This window comes from Leptopilina heterotoma, unplaced genomic scaffold (genome assembly GCF_015476425.1).
Source record: "Leptopilina heterotoma isolate Lh14 unplaced genomic scaffold, ASM1547642v1 Lhet_261, whole genome shotgun sequence".
NCBI lineage: Eukaryota > Metazoa > Arthropoda > Insecta > Hymenoptera > Figitidae > Leptopilina > Leptopilina heterotoma.
Genome location: NW_025110971.1, coordinates 393,045 through 418,923, shown reverse-complemented (window position 1 = coordinate 418,923; position 25,879 = coordinate 393,045). Strand labels below are relative to the sequence as shown.

Genomic DNA, 25,879 nt, shown 5'->3' with positions numbered 1-25,879 from the left:
AATTATTCTTATAAAACATGAAACAATTTAAGATGACATAGAGATAATTGTAATTATTAATTCAAATTTTCAAAGATTTTAATTTTGAACCCTTTTCAAAATTCAATTATTTCTAAAAATACACACTATAATAATGCTTTTAATATTCAATTATAATTTAAAATTTTAGGTGAAATTCATTTTTTAAACAATTTTTATTAGAAAATTTTTCAAGAATTCAATTATTTAAATACAAGAATAAATAATTTATTAAATAATTGAATAAATTCTTAAAATTGAATTTTTATGTAGAATTTTATCAAAAATTTTTTTTAATAATTGAATTCTTTCGGCGAATTTTAAGAAAAAATTTAAGAATAAATGCAATTTTCTATAATTTTATTTAAAATTGTACAAAAAATAATTGAAATTCTGCGATAAGTTTTGTTATTTATAAAAATAATTGAATTCTTTCAACGAATTTTATTAACAATTTTTTTTAAAGAATTGAATTCCTGGCAAGAATTTTATTTGTGAAAATAATTGAATTCCGGAGAAAAATATTATTGTTTGTGAAAATAATTAATTTCTTGTTAAGAATTTTATTCAAATTTTCCTAAATAATTGAATTTCACAGAATTTTTTAAAACTTTTTGGAAATAATTAAACTCTATCGAGAAATTTCATTAAAAAATTGAAAATAATTGAAATTTAATGAAGAGTTTTATTACATTTTTTATAAATAATTGAATTTCTGTGAAAAATTTTATTTTTGAAAGGATCTGAATTTTTGGGAAGAATTTTATTAAAATTTCTTAAATAATTAAATTGCGTAGAAGAATTTTATTTTTTATGAAAATAATTAAATTGTTACGAAGATTTTTACAAACATTTTTGACAATAATAAATTGCAAATTTTATTATTCGTATTATTTGAATTTTTGCTTTGAATTTTGTTAAATTTTTTATAAATAATTGAATTCTTTTGAAAAATCTTATTAAAATATAAAAATTTGTATATATCTAAATAAATAAAATAAATGAATTTCATTATTTGTGAAAATAAAATTCTCTAATTGTTTCTAAAAAGAACTTTATTAAAATTTTCAAGAATAATTCCTTGCTTACAACTATTAGCGAATTACTTGTGAAAATTCTTAAAAATAGAAAAAAGTAGCTTTTAGTCTCCTAAATTTAAAAAAAAGTAATTGTAAAAAAGTAGTAAATAGTAGGTTTTGGTAGATGAGTGCAAAGCCTGTAAATCTTGAATCAAAAATAAAAGATTAATCTTAAATTCAACGTTGTCTGATTCAATGTTAAATTCTCAAAAAATCCATTGCGTAAATTCAGCAATGAAAAAAAAAATTCTTTCTTAAAAATACTGACTCTTAATTTAAGACTGCCTTGCTGCCTTAAAATAAGACTTTCTTTTTACCGTGAAATTTAATAACTAAAAATAACTTTTCGAGTATAGTCAATTGAATTTACATAAATTGCAAAAGAACCTGAAGCATGTATAATTGAAAACTTGCTCTTCGCTGTACACCTGCGCCAAGGATTGTATCGTTTACTTTATCGTTCAATATCTAAAGGTCGAAATTCAGAACTTTATCAATAAAGCGGTTTTACGCAATTTATTATTTCTCTCCGCCAATAATAAAAAGAGGAACATTATTGCCTTCAGTGATGAAGAAGTATAACTATTTAATATTATTATAAATACTATATTTTAATATTATTTAATAATATATTTTGACATTAAAAAAAATATAAAAAATAATAATAATAATTTATATTTTATATTAAAAACTATATTTGAATATATACTATATTAAATACAGTCGATTATTCATATATCTTATTATCTTTATTATAATTATTGATACAATTTGGTTATTCACTCTGTTTAATGCAAATAGCAAACCAATGAACAAATGGATCATCAAAATCAAATCGTATTGAAATTCATAGTAATATACATATAGTATAATCCAATATAATAGGTAGATCAATATCATAACCAACTGTTTCATGGTCACTACAAAGTTTCATGATTGCATTAGGATGATGAGCTTATCATCAGTAAATGCTTGGCGTTGGAGAACATTTCCGCAAAAGCAATTTCCCCCATAATCAGTCTCAATATCACCAATTTCCACTCAAACAAATTTAAATCATCGTTTTGCCATCAGATTCTATATTCTACGTTTTATCATTACATCTTCTAGCATCTTTAAAAAAAAATTCTTTTAAAATGCCTAAAACGACCAATCGAGAAAGATTCAATCAAATTGAGACAAAAAACGAATCAAAATGTTGCAACGAAGCAACGTTTTGATTCGTTTTTTTGTCTCAATTTTGATATTTTCAGAAAAACTGTGCGAAAACTATCGAGCTTGTTTAATTCTAAAGAATTAATATCACAGACACACAAAAAAAAGTGTCGTGGCCGAGACACTACAGTAGTATATTCCCATGTATTTTTGGCCGCTGAATCCGAATCTGAAGTCCGAATGCTCAAATTGGTTCTTTTTTTGAGTTATACTCAAAAAACGACTCAAAACACGAATTTGAACCAAAAAAATTAAAAAAATTTTTTGTGACATGACAATAGCATATTTCTATGTATTTTTTCCCGCTGAATCCGGATTCGAAGTCAGAATAGACAGATTTGCTCAAAATTATGAGCTAAACTCAAAAAACGACTCAAAAAAAGACTCAAAAAACCGAATTAAGTTGAAAAAAATTTTTTATGACACTACACTACTATATTCCCATGTACTTTTTCCCGCTGAATCCGAATTCGCAGTCAGAATTGACAGATTTGCTCAAAATTTTGAGATAAGCTCAAAGAACTGATAAAAAAAGCGATTTAAAATAAAGAAATGGAAATTTTTTGCTATGACACTACATTACAGTATTTCCATATCGGATCTCGCATTTAAAGTCAGAATTGACAAATTTCTGACTGATTTGCTCAAAATTTTGAGATATACTCAAAAAACTGATAAAAATGTAATTTAATATGAATAAAGGAAATTTTTTGCTATGACACTACACTAGTGTATTCCCATGTATTTTTTCACTGTGATTCCAAAGTCAGAATTTTCAAAGTGGCGCAAAATTTTGGATTTCATTAAAAGTGCTCAAAAACATGCATGCTTGTACCTGTAACCAGGGTTTAAGTTCTAAAAAATTTTATGTCATTCTGATAATTCTAACTTCGAATTTGTATTCAGCGTATATAAAATTCATGAGAATACACTACCGAATACCAAAAAAATGAACTCTTTTGCATTAAATTAAATTTTGAGCATTTTTGGATTTAACTTAAAATTTTGAGCCAATTTAATAATTTTAACTTTGAATTTAGAAGCAGATGTAAAAACATCAGAGTATACTAATGTTGTGTACTAGCAAGAAAAGTAGAGTTTCTTAACTTTAATTTTTGTAACTTAAACAAATTTTCTTGTGTGTCTCAAAATTTTGAGCCATTAGAATAATTCTGACTTCAAATGCGAGATCCGAGTGTAAAAATATATGGAAATACTGTAATGTAGTGTCATAGCAAAAAATTTCCATTTCTTTATTTTAAATCGCTTTTTTTATCAGTTCTTTGAGCTTATCTCAAAATTTTGAGCACATCTGTCCATTCTGACTTCGAATCCGGATTCAGCGGGAAAAAATACATGGAAATATGCTATTGTCATGTCACAAAAAAAATTTTTAATTTTTTTGTAGTGTCTCGGCCACGAAACTTTTTTTTTGTGTGCCTGTTTATTTAAACAAAATAACAACACTAAGCTGCAGATTTTATAAATCTGATTTTGGAAAATGTATTTTTTTCCAAATCACTTTTAAATCAAGATTGTACTAAAGTAAAAAATCGAAGTGTCTTTTTATAGTTAAGAAATGAGTGTAATTTCGTTAAAGAAAAAAATGCCCCGAAAAGAAAAGAAAGAAGAAGAAAAATAAGGAAAAATGGGGATGATACTCAGCACAGAATAGAAAACATACATTTGAAGGGATTCATTTATAGATTAGTCTTGATAGTAAGTTCGGTTCAGAGGTTGGATGTGCAGTCGTCCGTGTGAGTTTGGAGTGCTGCTTCTGTATGGAGATCAGGATCGTGATATATGCGACTCTTCGGACTGAGCTATCGCGGTGTAGATTGTTAGGCGAGGCTCTGCATGGCATAACTGATTGCTTCGTACATCTCGGAACTCCCCCTTTTACCTTCGTCTTTCCTCCCCTTCTCTCAAAACCCATCCTAACTTTGCATCCAACCAACTTTTGAGACTTCAACTTGTTTCGATCGCTCCAATAAATCGCGCCAAGTAGGCGTATCAAAATCGATTCGACGCAATAATGCGAATCGGTTACCGATTCACAATATCGAATAATCCTCAAAAAAAAACTTTATTGTATAAATTAACAGATAAAATTAATTTAAAAACAAAACAATATTCGAAACGTGACTATTCCCACTTTTTGACACATTTTTCACCTTGTAGTTGACACAAAAAATAAATTTTGTTTTTCCCCGACTGTCCTTTAGGGTCTAAATTAGTTATTATCGTATCAAGGGCGCAAAATAGGTGATTGGGACGAGGTCCCGAAATCTTGCCAAAGTCGTAATCACCTTTGCGCCCATGTTGCGAACATAATTTTTTGTCCTAACTGCATGAAAAGTATAGCATTGAGGGCACGAGCGAAGCGGGCGCAAAAGTACAGCAAGCGGGCGTAAAAGTACTTTTGGGACCGCTCGGGCTAGATGAAGCGGGCGCAAAAGTACTTTTGCGCCCGCTTGTGTGACGTCAGCGGGCGTAAAAGAACTTTTGCGCCCGCTTCCCCGACCCCAAGCGAGAATCAGTTACTTTGCGCCCACTTTAAGTGCCCGAAATAACATACTTTTCATGCAGGTAGGACAAAAATTAAATTAAATATTTAGTCTTTTTTCCTTTTCTGTCGTAAAATTGAGCAGGGTTGCTACAAAAATTTAATTTTTGTAGCAGGGAAAAACGAAATTAAATTTTTGCGATAACCCTGATTTTTTTAAAAATGTTTTTATTACCAAAATAGAATAAAAATAAAATGTAATTTTCTGATAGAGCGAACAAGATCTCCCACGTGGATAATCTAACAATAGAAATAATGTGGGTTTTGATCGAAAGAATCTTCAATGGATTGCTCTCTCTATCTCTCTTAGGAAAAACTTGTTTGATAAACAAGCCTTTAAAAAAGATTTGTTTCTCCACGCAGTTTTCACATCAACAATATTAGAAAATTCACTATTTTTCTAAAGCATCTTTTTCTCGAAATTGAATTAAGAAGACTTGGTCAGTATGTGCTTGAAAGCTTTTTCAAAAAGCTTCTGTGTGGTACTTTAGGAGAAAATTATTTTCCCATCGTGTTAAGAAAACACTCACGTCACCACTAAAATTTATCTTTGGGCGTGTCTCGCCTTTGAGCATCAAGATTTTTTCTTTTCTCTCAATATTTTCCAACAAAACATCACACGGAAAAATTAATTCCTTCAAGTGATATTAAAAATTTCATTTTTAAAAATCAAGAATAATAGAGAATAATTTGTTTTCTCTTCCTCTCGGAAATGCTTTTTTTATTACATTTCGATTGTGTTACATGTAATGGAGAATTTAATACTAGATATTAAAATTATTTCTCGCAAATATCCACAGTGACATTTACCAATTACTGTCAATTAACAATTTATCATCTAAAGAGATAAATGATGGAATTTATCACCGAGTCCGGAGCTGGGGATTAATTCTTTAATTAAGTTAATAATTTAATTATTCTCTCGGGACAGGATTTGTATGTAAATGTGTTTATATGGAAGGTTCACAGTGAAAGTTGTAATATTTCTTGGAATGTGTGAGTAATAAAGGTGGTCTCTGTGTTCCGGGGTAGCAGTGCAGTTTGGAGAGCACTGAGATGAAACTTGGTTTATCCCAACTTGGTAACACTTCAGTACCTATGGCATTAAGGCGGATTTCTAAGTGGATAACTTCGCGTATTAGCCTTGTACGGTGGTAACAGTGGCCGCCTCTTGTCTCACTTGCGACCTGCTTTCTGCGGTCTTCTATATTCATTGGAGAAATATTGCGAGAATGACAATGAGACCAAAAACCCCTTTAGCCACATTAATTAAGTCTTCTCGATTATTTCACAGTGCAAGTTTCTCCGAATAATACAAAATTTGTTGAGTGTAAATTTAGACTTTAAATCATCAACTCAACCACTGATTCAAATTTTTCGATTACTTTTTAATTTTTTCTCGACAATCTTTTATTTAGTCACTATCAGAGATCGAATGTAAAAGATAAACACTTTTCTAAAAATATTTCGATCGATATCAAATTTATTGAATAGGATAATATTAGTATAATTGACAGCATCTAATAGCATTGCGAAAAAAAATTTTTTTTAATTATAAATAGTTTTTGAGGAATTCAATTATTTTCACTATTTAATTATTTTCAATTAATTATTTAATTGAAAATTAAATTAATTATTTTCATTATTTTCATTATTTTTTTAAAAAAAATTCAATAAAATTCTTTGCAAGCAATTCAATTATTTAAGTAATTTTAAGAAAATTCTTCCCAAGAATTCAATTTTTTTCAAAAATAAAAATTTTCACAAGAATTCAATTATTTCAAAAGAAAAAAATTTAATAAAATTCTTCGTCAGATTTCAATTATTAAAAATTTTTTAATGAAATTTCTCGATAAAATTTGATTATTCTCAAAATGTTTTACAAAAATTCTAAGAAATTCATTTATTTAAAAAAATTTGAATAAAATTCTTCACAAGACATTAATTATTTTTATAAATAATAATATTTTACTCCGGAATGCAATTATTTTCAGAAAGAAAATTCTTCACAGGAATTCAATTCTTTAAAAAAAAAAAATTTTTAATTAAATTCGTTGCAAGAATTCAATTATTTTCAAAAATAACAAAACTTATCGTAGAATTTCAACTATTTCTTATGCAATTTTAAATAAAATGATAGAAAATTACATGTATTCTTAAATTTTTTTTTAAATACGCCGAAAAATTCAATTATTTAAAACAAGTTTTAATAAAATTCTTCCAAAAAATTAAATTCTTTTCAAAAATAAAATTTTTCAGAGAAATTCAATTATTTTTAAAAAGTTTTAAAAAATTCTGAGAAATTCAATTATTTAAGAAAATTTGAATAAAATTCTTCACAAGAAATTAATTATTTTCACAAATAATAATATATTTCTCCGAAGTTCAATGATTTTCGCAAATAAAATTCTTCAAGGAAATTCAATTATTCTTTAAAAAATTTTTTAATAAAATTCGTTGCAAGAATTTATTTATTTTCATAATTACAATTTTAAATAAAATGATAGAAAATTGCATTTATTCTTAAAATTTTTGATAAAATTCTTCATAAAAATTTAATTCTAATAAATATTCAATTATTAAATAAATTATTTATTTCTTTATTTAAATAATTGAAGTCTTGGAAAATTTTCTAATAAAAATTGATTTAAAAATGAATTTTAGTTAAAATTTTCGATATAATAATTGATTTGAAAATTTTCAAAGAACTTTTTATAAAATTGTTAAAAGTAATTGATTTAAATTCAATTATTTTTATAAATTTTAACTGAAATTATTCATTTTTAAATCAAATTTTATTAGAAAATTCTACGAGAAATCAATTATTTAAATACAAAAATAAATAATTTATTCAATAATTGAATGTTTCTTAGAATTTAATTTTTACAACGAATTTTATTAATAACTTTTGAAAATAATTAATTTCTTTTAAGGAATTTAATTAAAATTTTACTGAAATTTATCATAATAACGATTTTGAAAACTTTTTGAAAATAATTGAAAACTAATTGAAAACTAATTGAAGAATTGTATTAAAATTTTTTAAAATAATTGAAATCCTAAGAAGAATTTAAATAATAATTTATGAAAGTAATTGGATTCATGCGAAGAGTTTTTATTAAATTCAAAATAATTAAATTTTTATGACGAATTTTGATATTTATCGAAATAATTGAATTTTGGACAAGAATTTTATTAAAATTCCTTAAAATAATTGATTTTATGTGGAAAACTTTGTTGTTTATCAAAATAATTGAATTTTTTTAAAGAATTACTTAAAAATTTTTTGAAAATAATTAATTTCCTGTGACGAATGAAAAGTTAAGAATTATTGCAACGAATTTTATTATTTTATTGAATAATAGAATGTTTCTTAAATTTGAATTTATTTAAATCTTAAATTTATTTAAAATTGTATTAAAAACATAGGAAATTCTGCGATGAAAATAATTGAATTCCTAAATTAAATTTTATCATTTATGAAAATAATTGAATGTTTACGTAGAATTGTATCAAAATTTTTATTCAATAATTAAATTATTTGATAAATTTTATGAAAATTGTAAATATTCAAAATCATTGAATTGAGAAAAACTTTTGAAAATAATTGAAATTTTGCAAAGAATTTCATTTAAATTTTTGAAAATAATTGAATTTTTGGCGAAAAATTTTGCCATTTATAAAGATAATTGAATTCTTGACGAGATATTCGTACAAATTTTTAAAAATAATTGAATTTCTTCGAAGAATTTTATTACTTATGAAAATAATTGATTTTCTTTGAAGAATTTTATTACTTTTGAAAATAATTGAATTCTAATGATAAATATTGTTATTTGTGAAAATAGTCAAATTTTCTAAAGAATTTTTTTAAAATTCCTAAAAATAATTGAATTATTGTAAAGAATTTGGTTATTTATCAAGATAATTGCATTAAAACTTTTTAAATAATTAAATAATATTAAAAAATCTGGCAACCCTGAAAATTTTTTCCGAATTTTTTTCTTTCTTTTTTTCTTAAATAAATAACAACGATAAATTTCTTTGTGAAACATGTTTGTTAAAAATGAAAGACTACATTTTGACAAGAAGCTCACGGGATGGTACTTTCATCTCGGATCATTGCTTTTATCTCTCAGAAATGGTTTTCAGCTTTATTTCAAGCATGGGGGATGAAAAGAAGGATGAAAAATATTTGAGTTTGCCAGCAGGCGAAGCGAAGGTGCCTTTGATATTTAGAAATCTAAAGGATAACTTACAATGACGACAGGGAATTGTAGGGAACGGATTTTATAAGGATTTTATATTAAGTGTAGCGCATTGAATACGATCGAGAAGAAAGAAAAATAACAATGCTTGTATACCATTCAAAAATAATGCGCAAGTTGAAATAAATAATGTATTTCCATCGAGTGTGGAAAATTAATCATTAATTCAAAACGAAACAAATGCGAAAAAAATTTATTTAATTCAAATAACCGATTACTTGACTATTTAGCAAATATAATAATTAAACTTGAATCAAATAATTCTTGCTTTAAAATCAATTAAATTATATTTGAATCAAACACTGAAATTATTGGTTCAAGTACCTACAATTTAATTGACTTAAATATTAATTATTTGATTCTAGTAAATATTAATTTGATCATTTATTAATAATTTAATTTAATAATAATAATAATAGTTAATTAGTTAATAAGTCAATTTTGTTTTAATTTTGCATCTGTAATCATTCAAAAGTTGAAGTTGACATTTGAACACAACAAATTTTTAAATTTGCATAATAATAAAAAAGTGAATACCACGTTTCACGTGTAACATTTGCTAGTATAAAATAACAATAGATCATTTCAGTGTCACTAGGAACTTTCAGTGTCACTAGACCAATTAATTTTATTTTTTACTATCAAATTTTTTTTTCCACTAAATAAATGAAAATTTTAATTTTAGTGAAGTGTTTCATTTATTCTTCCGCATTTCTAAACAAAAATTGCTTTTTAATCATTTTTGTTTGAATTTGAATTAGATTTTCTTTTTAGTAAAAAAAAAAAAATGAATAATTAAAAAATGAAAATAAAATGTACTCACAATATCGAAATTCAAGTTGTCACGTATCCAATTACGACCCTCGTTGTACTCGTCATGAAGTCCCATGATGTAAAGTGTGTCCAAACCATCGACAATAGTGGCACCCATCATAGATGTTCCGAAAATACTTGCACTGTGTCCCTTCTTTGTGATAGGCCTGAGTTCGTTTTTGCCCCAGGCATACCTCACGTAGTTGTCCCAACCATACTTCATCATCTGCGAAAAAAGAAGAAGAAAAAAAAATGAGCAAAACATTAGTAGATCGAAACATTTTGCTACAAATAAACGTGTTTGACACCTGCGGAGCTTACATGCGGTCCAAACATAAATCTCCGCGCATGGGATTCAAACACAAAAGCATATATTTCAGATAGACAACGTAAAAACCCGCTGGACCAGTGCAGTAAGTAAATTATGCTAACTGGATGTACCATTTCTCCTGATAAAAAAAAATCCTTCATAACTCTTCTCGAGTCTAAACATTGTTTTTTGCCGGTGTATATTCTTAAAAGTAGATTTTTAATATTCGAATTATAATCGATTCAAAAATAATAAATTTGTAGTATTAAATAAATATTGTTGGGTTGCTAGAAGAAATATGATTATAATTAGCAGAGTTGCCACAAAAATTTAATTTCGTTTTTTCCTGACTTTTCCCTGATTTCCAGACTTTTTCCTGACTGATTTTGACTTTTTCCCTGACCCTGAAGAATATTCTGATTCACTCTAAAAATTATTAAATACTCAAAAAAATGTTGTATTACATTTATTTGCAAATTTCTTCAAAAGTAAAATTATTCGAAAACATCAATAACTTCTTTTCTAAATAAATATTTGATTATTATTTTTCCATAGGAATTAAAATTCTTCAAAACATTCAAATTCAAACCTTTTTGAAATTCGATTGAAGGACAGAAAATCCAGACCGAAAAATCCAAGAAAAAAAGTTTGAAGTACAAAAAATTCAAATTATAATGTCCAAAGTCAAAAAAATCCAAAATAAATAAAATCGTCCAAAATAAATAATGAAACATGTGAAAAAGCCATGTTTTTACAAAAAAATTCAATTATTTTCATAAATAAAAAAAATTCTCGAAAAATTTCAATTGTTCTATAAAATATTTTCAAACAATTATTCCAAGTTCAATTATTTTTTTCAACCTAATTCCAATTAAATTACCTTCTCGATTAATTTAATTATTTCCAGAAATTAAAAATGTTAAATTTATCTACTTTCGATTCACAGTCATCGAAATGGGCAATTCAAAAAAAGGACAATTTCATTCAAGGCAACCATAAATAATTTATTAAATAATTGAATCTTTATTAGAATTGAATTTTTATGAAGAATTTTATCAAAATTTAAAAAAATAATTGAATTCTTTAGGCGAATTTAAAAAAAAATCTTTAAAATAAATGCAATTTTCTATCATTTTATTTAAAATTGTATAAAAAATTAAAAAATAATTGAACTTCAGCGATAAGTTTTGTTATTTATGAAAATAATTGAATAGTTGGTGAAAATTTCATTAAAATATTCAAAAATACTTGAATTCCTGAGAAGAATTTTGTTATTTATGAAAATATATGAATAGTTGGTGAGAATTTCATTAAAATATTCTAAAATATTTGAATTTCTGAGAAGAATTTTGTTATTTATGAAAATAATTGAATTATTGTAACAAATTTTATAAAAATGTTTAAAATGAATTGAATTTCTGTGAAAAATTTTGTTGTTTTTGAAAATAATTGAACTTTTTGCTTAATTAATTTAAAATAGTATTGAAAATAATTGAAATTCAGCAATAAGTTTTGTTATTTATGAAAATTATTTAATTTTTGCAACGAATTTTATTAAAATTTTATTTAAACAATTGAGTTCCTGTGAAAAATAATATTTTTGAGAATAATTGAATTCCGGAGAAAAATATTATTATTTATGAAAATAATTAATTTCTTGTGAAGAATTTAATTCACATTTTTTTAAATAATTGAATTTCTCAGAATTTTTCAAAACTTTTTGAAAATAATTCAATTCTATCGAAAAATTTCCTTAAAAAAAATTGAAAATAATTGAAATTTGCCGAAGAATTTTATTAAATTTTTTTTATTTAATTGAATTTCTGTAAAAATTTTATTTTTGAAGAGAATTGAATTCTTGGGAAGAATTTTGTTAAAATTTCCAAAATAATTGAACTGCTTGTAAAGAATTTTATTTTTTACGAAAATAATTGAATTGTTTCGAAGATTTTTACAAACATTTTCGTCCTTTCAATATTTGAATATCTTGAAAGCATTATAGCGTAGATTTTTTAGAAATAATTGAATTTTCAAAAGGTTTTAAATTAAAATTTTTGAAAATTTGAACTTTTCATTTGTTTTAATTAAGAATTTTGCAGAATTAATTTTTTTCAAAAAGTTCAATGGATTTTTTTTTAATTATTTCAAGTTTCTAATTACTAATATATTTAATTGAGGAATGTCAGAATAATCGAAATTTCGTAAAATTAAATTGTAAAACAAAGGATTTGAAAATTCTCAAAGATCTTTTTCGGAAATTATTTTTAAAAAATTGACTTAAAGAAGAATTTTAGTAGAAAATTCTAGAAGTGAATAATCGAAATAATGAAAATAATTTTTAAAGGAGTTACAGTTAAAAATTAGCAAGTTTTAATTATTATATATAAAACATGAAGAAAGCGATGACTCCGAGTCGAAAACTTCATGTTTTATAATAATGTTCTCATATGTTATATGTTATTGAATTTAAAATTTTTAAAAATCTTAATTTCTATGAAAAAATAATAATGATTAAATATTTATTTAAAAATAAAGTTCTTTAGAGCCAGGGGAAAAGTGAAAGTTTTTGTCTGGAAATCATCGAATTATTTAATTTGGTAAAATATAAATGTATTTTTAAAACCTGGAAAAATGTCGTTTTTTAACCTGGAAAACCTGGAAAAGTCAGGAAAGTTACAAATATTTTAAATCCACGAAAAATTTAATGCAAATGGTAAAATTTGTTTGTAAGTAATTAAATAAAAAATTAGACATATATTCAAGAAGCAAGCATATCTTTATTGATAATGAAAGATTGAAATCACTGCGATGTAATATTTCCGTTTTTTGTTTTTCATGACAGAAAGTTAGTTCACATCTCACGTGGAAGGGCAATTATCGTAAAACCTTCGTAGAACGAAGGACGATTATATCCGATCCGGGAGGATCATACTTCACGAGCGACATTGTACAACATCCGACATGAAATTAAATGAAATTGTAGTTTATGTGGCTTAGAGACTTCATCTGATGTGAAAAAGCAAAAAGCTCGACCCCCGGCTAACAACTGGCTGGCATTGTGTAGTTTATATGGCAAAAGAGGAAAAGAAATGCGCGCGACGATTTCGATGTCGTTTTCCTTCTTTATTCTTTTTCATCATTTCTGTTGCAATTTTTTTTTTTTTTTTTTTTTTTTTTTTTATTTTCATTGCTGTGCCGTGTGTGTCAAAGACACATACGTGTGCAAACTCTTGGTGCTTCTTGGCTTGTTGGAAAGTGCCTGGTAAGAAAATGACGCGAGACATACCATGGTGAATCTTCAGTTGAGGTAAGAGACGATGCTTGTACATAACTGCCTCGATTTTTGCCACATTCCGACCCCTACTTGGGAAAACTCGTTGCATTGGAGCCACCAAGCTACCAAGTCTTTCCTTTCATTACTCTCAAAACCTGTCGAGAGGCAAAAAGTAAGCAAAAAGTCAACAAAAAGTCAACAAAAACCAAGCAAAACGTAACAGGTGCAAAACGATTTTTTTTTCTCTATTTCTAGACTTTAAGTAGTTCTCTCACATTCCGATTAGGCCAACTTGATTGGCCTGTGATCCCTATGGACATAAAGTGTCTAATCAGGGTTGCCACAAACAAGGGAAATTAGGGAATTTAGGAAAAAGTCTGGAAATTAGAATTGGTCAAGGAAAAGTCAGGGATTTTTATTAAAATTACTGGAAAAAATTTAATTATTAGAATTTATAAGAAAATTCTAAATTTTGGTGTCTTTTGTTTGCCTCATAAACAATGAAATTGACAAGAATTCAAATACAAATCTTTCAATTATTTCTGATTGAATTTTGGAGAAAAATTTTATTATTTATAAAAATAATTGAAATTTTGACAAGAATTTTTGTAAAGTTTTGAAATATAATTGAATTTCAGCGAAGAATTATATTACTTTTGAAAATAATTGAATTTTTAAGACGAACTTTATTAAGATTTCTTTTTAAATAATTCAATTCTTTTGTGAAATTTTGTATTAAAAATAATTGAAATTTTGAAAAGAATTTTATTAAAATTTTTGAAAATAATTGAATTTTGGAGGAAAATTTTAATTATTTATAAAGATAATTGAAATTTTGACAAGAATTTTTGTAAATTTTTTAAACATAATTGAATTTCTGCGAAGAATTATATTACTCTTGAAAATAATTGAATTCTTGAGACGAACTTTATTAAAATTTCTTTTTAAATAATTGAATTCTTTTGTGAAATTTCATTGAAATAATAGACATTAAAAATAATTGAATTTTGACAAAATTTAATAAAATTTTTGAAAATACTTTAATTCTTCGAAAAAATTTAATTTAAAATGTGTTGAAAATATAGGCAAAGGTTTTTAAAATAATTCAATTTATTTGATAAATTTTAATACAATTTTTAAGATTAATTTCATTTTTCGAGGGATTTAATGAAAATTGTATTAAAAAAATAATTGAAAATCTGCGATGAGTTTCATTTTTTATGAAAATAATTGGATTTCTGTAAAAAATGTTTTTATTTATGAAAATAATTTTTATTGAATTCCTGGGAAATTTTTTATTATTTATGAAAATAATGAAATGTTTGCGTAGAATTTTATTAAAATATTTTTTTAATTAATTGAATTGAATCGCGAAATTCGAAAAAACTCGGTTTTTTTGAAATTTTACAGGAGACACAAAAAATTGTTTATTTCCAACAGTTTTGATTTAAAAGAGTCCAGATTTTTTTTTCGAATTCTTTTGGGAATTTTTATTAAATTAGTTGATATTAAAAATCATTGAATTGAGGAAAGTTTTTAAAAATAATTAAAATTTTACCCAGAATTTTACTACTTTTGAAAATAATTTTATTTTTGAGAAGAATTTTACTACTTTTGAAAGTAAATGGATTTTTGAAAAGAATTTTAATACTTTTGAAAATAATTGAAATTCTGAGAAGAATTTTACTACTTTTGAAAATAATTGAATTTCTGCAATAATGAGAAAAGTTTTTGAAAATAATTAAAATTTTACCAAGAATTTAATGAAAATTTTTGAAAATAATTGAATTTCTGCAATAATAAGGAAAGTTTTTGAAAATAATTAAAATTTTACCAAGAATTTAATGAAAATTTTTGAAAATAATTTTATTTTTGAGAAGAATTTTACTACTTTTGAAAATAATTGAATTTTTGATAAGAATTTTAATACTTTTGAAAATAATTGAATTTCTGCAATAATGAGGGAAGTTTTTTAAAATAATTAAAATTTTACCAAGAATTTAATGAAAATTTTTGAAAATAATTGAATTTTTCAGAAGAATTTTACTACTTTTGAAAATAATTGAATTTTTGATAAGAATTTTACTACTTTTGAAAATAATTAAATTTCTGCAATAATGAGGGAAGTTTTTAAATAATTAAAATTTTACCAAGAATTTAATTAAAATTTTTGAAAATAATTGAATTTTTCAGAAGAATTTTACTACTTTTGAAAATAATTGAATTTTTGATAAGAATTTTAATACTTTTGAAAATAATTGAATTTCTGCAATAATGAGGGAAGTTTTTTAAAATAATTAAAATTTTACCAAGAATTTAATGAATATTTTTGAAAATAATTGAATTTTTCAGAAGAATTTTACTACTTTTGAAAATAATTGAATTTTTGATAAGAATTTTAATACTTTTGAAAATAAATGAATTTCTGCAATAATGAGGGAAGTTTTTTAAAATAATTAAAATTTTCCCAAGAATTTAATGAAAATTTTTGAAAATAATTGAATTTTTCAGAAGAATTTTACTACTTTTGAAAATAATTGAATTTTTGATAAGAATTTTAATACTTTTGAAAATAATTGAATTTCTGCAATAATGAGGGAAGTTTTTTAAAATAATTAAAATTTTCCCAAGAATTTAATGAAAATTTTTGAAAATAATTGAATTTTTCAGAAGAATTTTACTACTTTTGAAAATAATTGAATTTTTGATAAGAATTTTAATACTTTTGAAAATAATTGAATTTCTGCAATAATGAGGAAAGTTTTTGAAAATAATTAAAATTTTACCAAGAATTTAATGAAAATTTTTGAAAATAATTGAATTTTTGAGAAGAATTTTATTACTTTTGAAAATAATTGAATTTTTTAGAAGAATTTTACTACTTTTAAAAATAATTGAATTTCTGCAATAATGAGGAAAGTTTTTGAAAATAATTAAAATCTTACCAAGAATTTAATGAAAATTTTTGAAAATAATTGAATTTTTCAGAAGAATTTTACTACTTTTGAAAATAATTGAATTTCTGAGAAGAATTTTACTATTTTTGAAAATAATTGAATTTCTCCAATAATTTGTAATTGCTTGAAAATTCAATTTCAAGAATAAACACAATAACTTTAAAAATTTTCCAGAATTTCGATAAAAATTCCCTGACTTTTCCAGATTTTTTCAAAATTTATAAAATTCCCCGACATTTTCATGTTTTCCAGTTTGCGTGGCAATCCTGAAAAGTGTAATTCCTTCGAGGAGCGATATCGAGAGGAATATAATAAAATTTCTCGGAATTAATAAGACAGGAAAGAGGAAAAAGATTCTGGGTTTTAATGAGATTGTAGTTAACGAGTGGATATTGTAATTGAGCCTCTACCGGAATGACTTCCTCTCGCCTGGATGCCTTTTGCTGATCTCAGGAGACGTGGAGGGTCCACTGAAGGACTCTTAGTCTCGTCGAGAGGTCTAGGATCACATAGAGAATGATATTCTATAACTATATCATCGCCAAGTTTCCTCATGGCAAAGAAGACTAAACGTAATTTTCCGCCTAGTGACCAAGAAAAATTGACAGTAAACTTGTTGCCCTTCTAGCAGCCTTGTCAGAATTGCCATTCCCCTGGGATAATGAGATTAACGCTCTTATGAGCGCATCCCACATGAGTACTCATACTCTTCAGTACTCATCTGATTCTAAACTCTCCACTAAATTCCTTTTGATCCATTTTCAATCCTCCAACTAATTTTCATTTTTTTTTTCCTATAAAAAATTATCGAAAACTATTTGGAGAATTTTTGAAAAAGTTTTATTTTAGCCAAACAAAATTCGTTCAACCACTTTTTTTTTTTGTATAAAAAATTATCGAAAACTATTTGGAAAATTTTGAAAAAAGTTTTATTTTAGCGAAACAAAATGAAAACGAAAAAAAATATTTTATTATAAATGAAACGAATTTTTATAAAATCTAATAATTTTTATTAATAATAAAAACCGGGGGTATGATAATTTGTAGTCGAGAAGGAAATTTGTTATGTAAATTTTTTGTTTATTCCCAGGAGGTAAAAGTCTTTTCGGAGAAAAAAAGTTATATCTTCTGTATAGTAGACGACACATCCGTTCTTTTTGATTTTTCGAGCCATTTGCTGCTGCGCAAAACGAGCTACCCAGGACGCTTCATCATTTCTTTTTTTTACGGTGGCATAATTTAGGGGCAATATAATGCTGTCGGTGACACCACGAGTCGAAGGAAGTGAAGAAGACCCACCTTTTGTCCTTTGAATGTATCTCGCTCTTTACTCACAAGCCCATAAAAACTAAAAACTCCATAAAAAAAAATGAATCAACAATTTTGTTTCCTTCCAAATGACTCAATGGGAAAAAAATTGTATTCTGTATTCATTATTCAATTTTTATATTTTGAAAAATATTTACTATTTTTTGAAAAAATTTTATTTTATACAAGAATTGAAAGCTGTAAGTTGAAATTTACTTGACTGCCACCTTTGGAACTGAAAATTCCGAAGGTGACAGTAAAAATAATTCGGTTCTGTGTGTCTTAATTTTACAATTAATAATTTTTTTACAAGATACCATCGCATATTCAGCGATGTTTTTTGATAAATGAAAATATTTCTGATAAATATCAGAAAATATTTTTATTTATCAGAAAACATCACTGAATATGTTGCGATAATGAAAAAAATGATGAGAAGAGTAACTGAAATTCTACCACGTCTTTCCAATAATTGGTGTCTAAGGATTTTCGATAAAAAAAAAAGAAGAAACCTGAAAGTGTGGTTAAGAAAAGTGCAAGGGGTTTTCAGAGTCAGCAGCTGTCGCATGGCGATCCACCCTTTCGCCATTATCTTTGTAATTGCAGTTAATTTCTTCGAAGAACTACCGACAAACGCAACCTGTGATCCACGTTTATATCCACTAATCTCATTGAAAATCATTTTTTTTTAATTTAAACCATTTCTCTATCTGCACTTTAAAAAAATATTTTTCTCTATTTTACTTTTTCATTATTCGAATGCGGGTGTATTTTTTTTTACATACACCATTACTATCTTTTGTAATTACGTGAGTGCTTTTTTCACATTTTTCTCCATCACGCATTTTAATAATTTAACTGTAGATAAAAGTTTAGAAAAAAAAAAATTCTTTTCTGAAAGTTATACAAAAATTTCAAGAAAATTTTTTGCAAGATTTCAATTATTTTTCTAAATAATGAAATTCTTCGATGAAATTCAATTATTCTCAGTTTATCTACAATTTTAATACAAAAATTTCCAAAAAGAATTCTCCGAATAAAATGAATTATATTATTATTAATAATTAATAATTTTGATATAATTTGTTTATAAAAAAATTCAATTATTTAAAAATTTTTTTTAAAAATTCTTGGCAAAATTTCAATTGTTTGCAAACAGTTTCCTCAAATAATAAAATTTTCTAAAATAATTCAATTATTTATTTATTTTCATATATATAATAAAATTTTTACAGGGATTCAATATTATTTTCGTAAATAATAAAAATCTTTTTAGGAATTCCATTATTTTCATAAACAATAAAACTTATTGGAGAATTTTAATTATTTTTAATACAATTTTAATCGAATTTCTCGAAAAATGTAATTATTCTTCAAAACTTTGACAAAACATTCTGTCATGAAAATTGTTTTAAAAAAAAAATAAAATTTTCGCAGGAATTTTATTACTTTTAAACACAATTTTCATAAAATTTTTCATTAAACATCAATTATTTAAAATGATTTTTACAAAATTAATATTCAATTATTTTTAATAAAATTTTAAATTGTATTTAAAAAATTTTTTTTAAATTCTTTGCAAACATTTACCTATTTTCATAAATAATAAAATTTTCACAGATATTCAATTCTTATAAATTTTTTGTTAACAAATTAATAATTTAAAGAAATTTTTATAAAATTCTTCGAATAAAATGAATTATTATTAATAATTTTGATCAAATTTGATTATATGAATTCATGTATTTTCAATACAATTGTAATTATTTTCCTCAAAGAATTGAATTATTTTCATATAAATAATATAATTCTTTTATGGATTTTAATTATTTTTAATACAATTTTAAATGAATTCCTCAAAAAATGCAATTATTCTTAAAAATTTGTAAAAATTTTTTTTTTTAAAGAATTCATTTATTTTAAAAAAACGATTCTATTATTTTCGAAAATTTTAAGAAACTGTCTCTGAAGAATTCAAGTATTTTCCCAAAATGCAATGAGATTCTTTGATGAAATTCGATTATTTTCAATATTTACTATTTTCATCAAATTTCACAAAATAGTTCAGATTATTAAGAAAAATTTTAATAAAATTCTGTGCAAAACTCTATTTATTTTTATAAACACTAAAATTCTTCTGTGGATTTCAATTATTTTTAATACAATTTTAAATGAATTACTCGAAAAATACAATTATTCTTCAAAAATTTATGAAATTTTTTTTTAAATGCAATTATTTTTTAAATTGTTGATAAAATACTTTATAAAAATTAAATTTTATGAAATAATCAAATTCCTCGAAAAATGTAATTATTCATCAAAACTTTGATAAAAAATCCGTCATGAGAATTATTTTCATAAATAAATGGTGCGTACACTTTAAAAAAAAAAAGGTTCTAAATTAGAGCTGATTTCGGTATTAAAATAGAACAAAATTTCGATTTAGTACTCAAATTGGTACTAAATACTAATTTAGTGCCAAAATTGATACTAAATACTAACTTTGCACCAAAATTGGTACTAAATACTAATTTAGTGCCAAAATTGATACTAAATACTAATCTAGTACCCAAATTGGTACTAAATACTAATTTAGTGCCAAAATTGATACTAAATACTAATCTAGTACCCAAATTGGTACTAAATACTAATTTAGTGCCAAAATTGATACTAAATACTAATTTTGCACCAAAATTGGTACTAAATACTAATTTAGAACCCCAATTGGTACTAAATACTAATCTAGTACCCAAATTGGTACTAAATACTAATTTAGTGCCAAAATTGATACTAAATACTAATCTAGTACCCAAATTGGTACTAAATACTAATTTAGTGCCAAAATTGATACTAAATACTAATTTTGCACCAAAATTGGCACTAAATTAGTATTTAGTACGAATTTGGGTACTAAATCGAGATTTGGTCCATAAAGTCCGTATTTTTGAATAATTTCACTTGTTCGAGCCCTGGTGAATAATATGACAATGTGAATGCCGAACTACCGAATGAGGGTTCATCGTTGTGAACAATATATATACGTATCCGTGTGGGAGTCGGGGGTGTCGACTGTCGGTGGTTCCACTTAGCGAAGATTAATTCACACTATTAGCCCTCATGTTGAATACAATACGGCGGGTTTCTGCCTTACAATAATAAACAAAGCCGTAATTATGGCGAGACTCCGGCTGTAAAGCAGCCGGATGACGTGTGGATGGACTGCAATGGATTGTATTTGGCGGCTTCTGCTTTACCGTTTAAACGTTGTATAGTGCCATATGTGCAAGTGCTCCTTGCAGGTGTGTGACTCTCAGGCATCTCAAGACGCGGGCGTTCAACGTATAGTTGGTCCGGATGTTGTACCACTCTTAAGCGTCTTCAACACACTCCAACTCGTTGTTCATTTGTTCCCAGGGTGTTATCGTTCTCACGCTCGCGCGCGTGTCACTAAATTCGCTGAAACTCTCCGGAAAAAGTGTACTCACTGTTTACACAATCAAGCAATTCTATTATTTCACTCGCTCAATTCCCAGGGAGAAAATAATTATTTTCAATTTTAATTAATCAAAATGAAAAAAAAAATACTCCTAAAATAATTACTAGGGGAATATAGTCAAGGGTTGAACTATTTTCCCCTATACTATATAATTTTCTCATTTACACAAATTATTCATAAAGTTATTTACTTTTTCATATTTACTACTTGATATTTACTTTTTTCAATTTACTTTTTCATATTGAATTATTTCACAAAAATAGATTTTTTGTCTTGATAATTAAAAGAAATATTTTTATTGAATAAAAAATAATTTCTTCCTTTTTTAGAGTTCATTTATTATTTTATGAATTCACGTTTTTCTATACGCTTCTTTTAACTACATTACCCTGTCTTTTTCATTCAATATTTCATAATCTACGACTTTAATCTTTTTTTCCCCTTGGAATCTCTAGTGCTTGGTTCTTTAGAAAAATTCCTTTTTCCCCTCATACATACTGGGTCATTAATTTTACACATCTCTTCTTTTTATGTTCAATATTTTACCACTTCATATACACACGATACTATTTAATTCTTTGAAATACAAAGCCTTGGATTTGAATTTAGAAATAAAAAAAAAAAACCAAAAGTTAAAATATTCATAATAATAGTTGGAAATAGTCGCACATTATTTATTTACAAATAATAAGTATGTTTTTTGTTCGTATAAAAATCACTAAAGAAACACAATTTTTACTTTACAAAATAACAAAAATTTTTCTATTTATTCAAATTTCAAACACAACTTATTTAAATCCTATCAAAATTTTTGTTAGATTTGAAAAAAAAAATTTTTTGTTTAAGGAAAGAGAAATTATAAAATTCTTTGCATTTTATTGATTTTATTAATTGTAAAAAAGGTTTTTAAGTGATAAAGTGGTGGTTTCAAAGAAATTTCTCCACTTGAGAACGCCAAGGTTATCACCAGGTGGCGTGGAATCTGGTTTTGTCAACCAAAATGCCATCTAGCGGTGACCTTGGCGTTCGCAAGTGGAGAATGGCATCTTTACTTCGTAACATTCAATTTTTATAAAGTATTTTATCAACAATTTTAAAAATAATTTAATTTTAAAAAAATGACATAAATTTTTGAAGAATAATTGTATTTTTCGAGGAATTCATTTCAAATTGTATTAAAAATAATAGGGATCTGAAATCATGACGTCACTAACAAACATGGCGGTCGACAACGGGGTCAAATTTTAACAAACACACATGTTTCAGACTTCTTTTTAATTATTTTTTATATAAAAAGTTGAATAAAGTTAATTGGGGGCTAAAAATTGTTTCAGTTTGTTTATACGCAAGTTTTAAAAAATTATAAAATGCAATTCGCTCCAAATATTTAATATATTCAGTAAAATAAATCACATAAGTAAATGCAACTGTCAATAAAAGAATTGTTTTCATATCGAAAAACATTATTTACTTCATTAAAATGTTAAAAAATATCTACTCTAAATATGTAATTAAAATTTGAAAAGTGGAAATACAGTTTCCTTTTCAAGAAAAGTTAGGAGTTAATCGAGTTAAAAAATAGTTCGAATAGTTTTAAGGTTATGTTTTAGGTTATGTTGTGTTTCTTGTTTACCAATCTGAAAATGTTAAATAAATATGTTGTAGGAGACACACTGCAACGAAAAAATAATATTTATAAACTACTTTTAATTTCAAATCTTGATTAACTGAAAATACAATTAATTAAACATGTCTTAATTAAATATTTAGTGTGACAAAATAGAGTTAGATTATTGCTTTCACACTTTGCTTTTGAATATTTCATAATATTAATCAATATTATTTATTGTACTGAATGATTGGTTTGTAGTATTTTCTTTTTTACAAATTAATTTAATTATTAATTATCAAGCTATATTTTAGGATTTTTAATTATAAAACTTGCGAGTTTAGAAATTATTCCATGTAAAATGTCAAAATCGACCCCGTTGTATTAGTTAAATTTTCTGCCACCAGACTGCGTATCGCAGTATTTCAGATCCCTATTGAAATCCAGAGAAGAATTTTAGTGTTTATGAAAATAAATAGAGTTTTCCACAGAATTTTATAAAATTTTTTTTTTAATTAACAGAACACTTTTCGGAAATTTTATTAAAATAGTAGATATTGAAAATAATCGAATTTCATTGAAGAATCTCATTACATTTGGGAAAATAATTGAATTCTTGAGAGAAAGTTTCTTAAAATTTTTGAAAATAATTGAATTTCTGAGGAGAATTTTGTCAATTATATAAAAATAATTTAAATTTTAAAAAGAATTTTTTTAAATTTTTGAACATAATTAAATTTCTGCAAAGAATTTAATTACTTTTGATTTTTGAAACTAATTTTTCTCTCAATGCAGTCAATATGTTGAATTTACGCAATGGATTTTTTGGAGAATTTTACATCTAAGCAAACAATTCTGAATTAAAGACTAATCTTGAATTTAAGATTTTCTTTTTACTCTATAGATAGGGAACAGAAAAAAAAATTTACCTACTTTTGCCATTAAAGGGACTGCATTTTAATTGGATGATTTATCGAGATATCCTTGAGAGTAAAAAGAGGGGAAAAAAAGCCGAATCAGATTTCTTTTTTGGTAGACTGCATTTTGAGATTGATAATCAATTTAGGAAAGAGCATTAAAAAAAACTCCCTAAAGGTGGGTTGTGCTGATACGTAAAAAAGATTTCAGCGATAACGAGTCAATTACATTAACGTCTTTGGAAATGGAAGTATCTGGCACTTGCAATGTTCTCATTTTATCTTGAACATTTACTTAATTCCAAGTGAGCTTCCTTCGAACGAGCAACCCCCAGGCGAATGTGGAAATCAATATTTAATGTGAGATTAAAAAACAATCTCACTGGATTCTATTAACAATAGGACTATTAACATTACTACCATTAAGAGTACAGTATTATCAAAAATTGCGATTCTGTAATTTCACTTCACTTTCACTTTACTCTCAATTCACTTTCACTTCATTTTTACTTTACTCTCAAATCACTTTTATTTTACTCTCAAATCTCTTTCACTTCACTTTCACTTTACTCTCAATTTACTTTCACTTTACTCTCAATTCACTTTCACTTCACTTTCAAGTCACTCTCACTTTACATTCACTTCACAATAATTTCAATTTGAATTAATCAAAACTTTACTTTCACTTAAGTGAAATGAGAGTAAAAGTGAAGTAAGTGTAAAAAAAGTGTAAGTAAAAGTGAGAGTGAAGTAAAAGTTAAGTGAGAGTGAAGTGAGAGTGAGAGTAAATTGAAGTAAAAGTTAAGTGAGAGTGAAGTGAAAGTGAGAGTGAGAGTAAATTGAAGTAAAAGTTAAGTGAGAGTGAAGTGAAAGTGAGAGTGAGAGTAAATTGAAGTAAAAGTTAAGTGAGAGTGAAGTGAAAGTGAGAGTGAGAGTAAATTGAAGTGAAAGTTAAGTGAGAGTGACGTGAAAGTGAGAGTGAAATTACAGAATCATTTTAAAATCATTTTCCAATCCTTATACGGATTCCTAAATAATAATAATATTAGATTATACAGGAAAAAGATAATTTTTTTTTTCAAGAAAAAGTGCATTTTAAATCTGCAAATGTGTGGATGTTCTCAGTTGCGTGTAAATGACCACTGCCATTAAGATAAGCCGTTGAGTACTTCATCTTAAGAGTAGACTGCAACTTAAGACAAGAGTGTAAACGCGGTTGTTAGACATGGATACAACGTTAGATAAGATCAATCTGGCAAAAATAACTCTGCAATATTAAATAGCAAGAAACTATATACATATACAATAATCATTTTATTCCCAATTACAATTTAATTAACCATTAATATCAAATTCCAATATCATGTGAAGAGAATTCAATTTGCAAAAATTGCTTTTTAATCAAACATCTCTTCTTGAAAAAAAATTTGCTTGCATTGGTTCGTTTGTTTTCACCTTTTTTTTCTATATATATAAATCAAATAGCCAAGAGATATTTACATTTTCAAATTCCCTCGTCGTTTTATTTTCTATTTACTTGTTTCCAAGTGAAACGGGATTCATTTTACTTTTACTTTTTGTGTACTTGTGATGAGGTATAGATATAAAATAATCCCGTGAAAGAAATTAATATATTATATATATTATTAATATTATTAATATATTAATATATTAATATATTAATTTATCAGGGTTGCCACAAAAATTTAATTTTGTTTTTTCCTGACTTCTCCCTGATTTCCAGAAAAAATTTTCACTTTTTCCCTGACCCTGAAGAATATTCTGATTCATTCGATTCGATTTCATCAATAACTTCTTTTTTAAATTAATATTTACTCTCTAAATCTGAATTAGTGCGGATTCGTTTACCAATTTGAATTAGTAACATTTTTTACTAATTTTTAGTAGTTTTTTACTAATTGCTAGTAGAAAATTACTAATTCAATTAGTAGAATGTATTTTTTACTATTTAAAATTAGTAAATTTTCTACTAATAATTAGTAAAAAAAACTACTAAAAATTAGTAATAACAGTTACTAATTCAATTGG

The 25,879-nt window shown here is 25.1% G+C and overlaps 1 protein-coding gene across 7 annotated transcripts in view; it reads right to left on the bottom strand.

Annotated features, from left to right (window-relative positions):
- The window catches only part of LOC122503429 (mannosyl-oligosaccharide 1,2-alpha-mannosidase IA), a 444,579-nt gene that overhangs the window by 32,483 nt on the left and 386,217 nt on the right, over positions 1-25,879 (bottom strand). For all 7 annotated transcript variants that reach the window (XM_043613963.1, XM_043613965.1, XM_043613967.1 and 4 more), the window contains one exon: positions 9,970-10,185. In XM_043613963.1, coding sequence (XP_043469898.1) covers positions 9,970-10,185 — 216 coding nt within the window. The remainder of the gene's footprint in view (positions 1-9,969; positions 10,186-25,879) is intronic.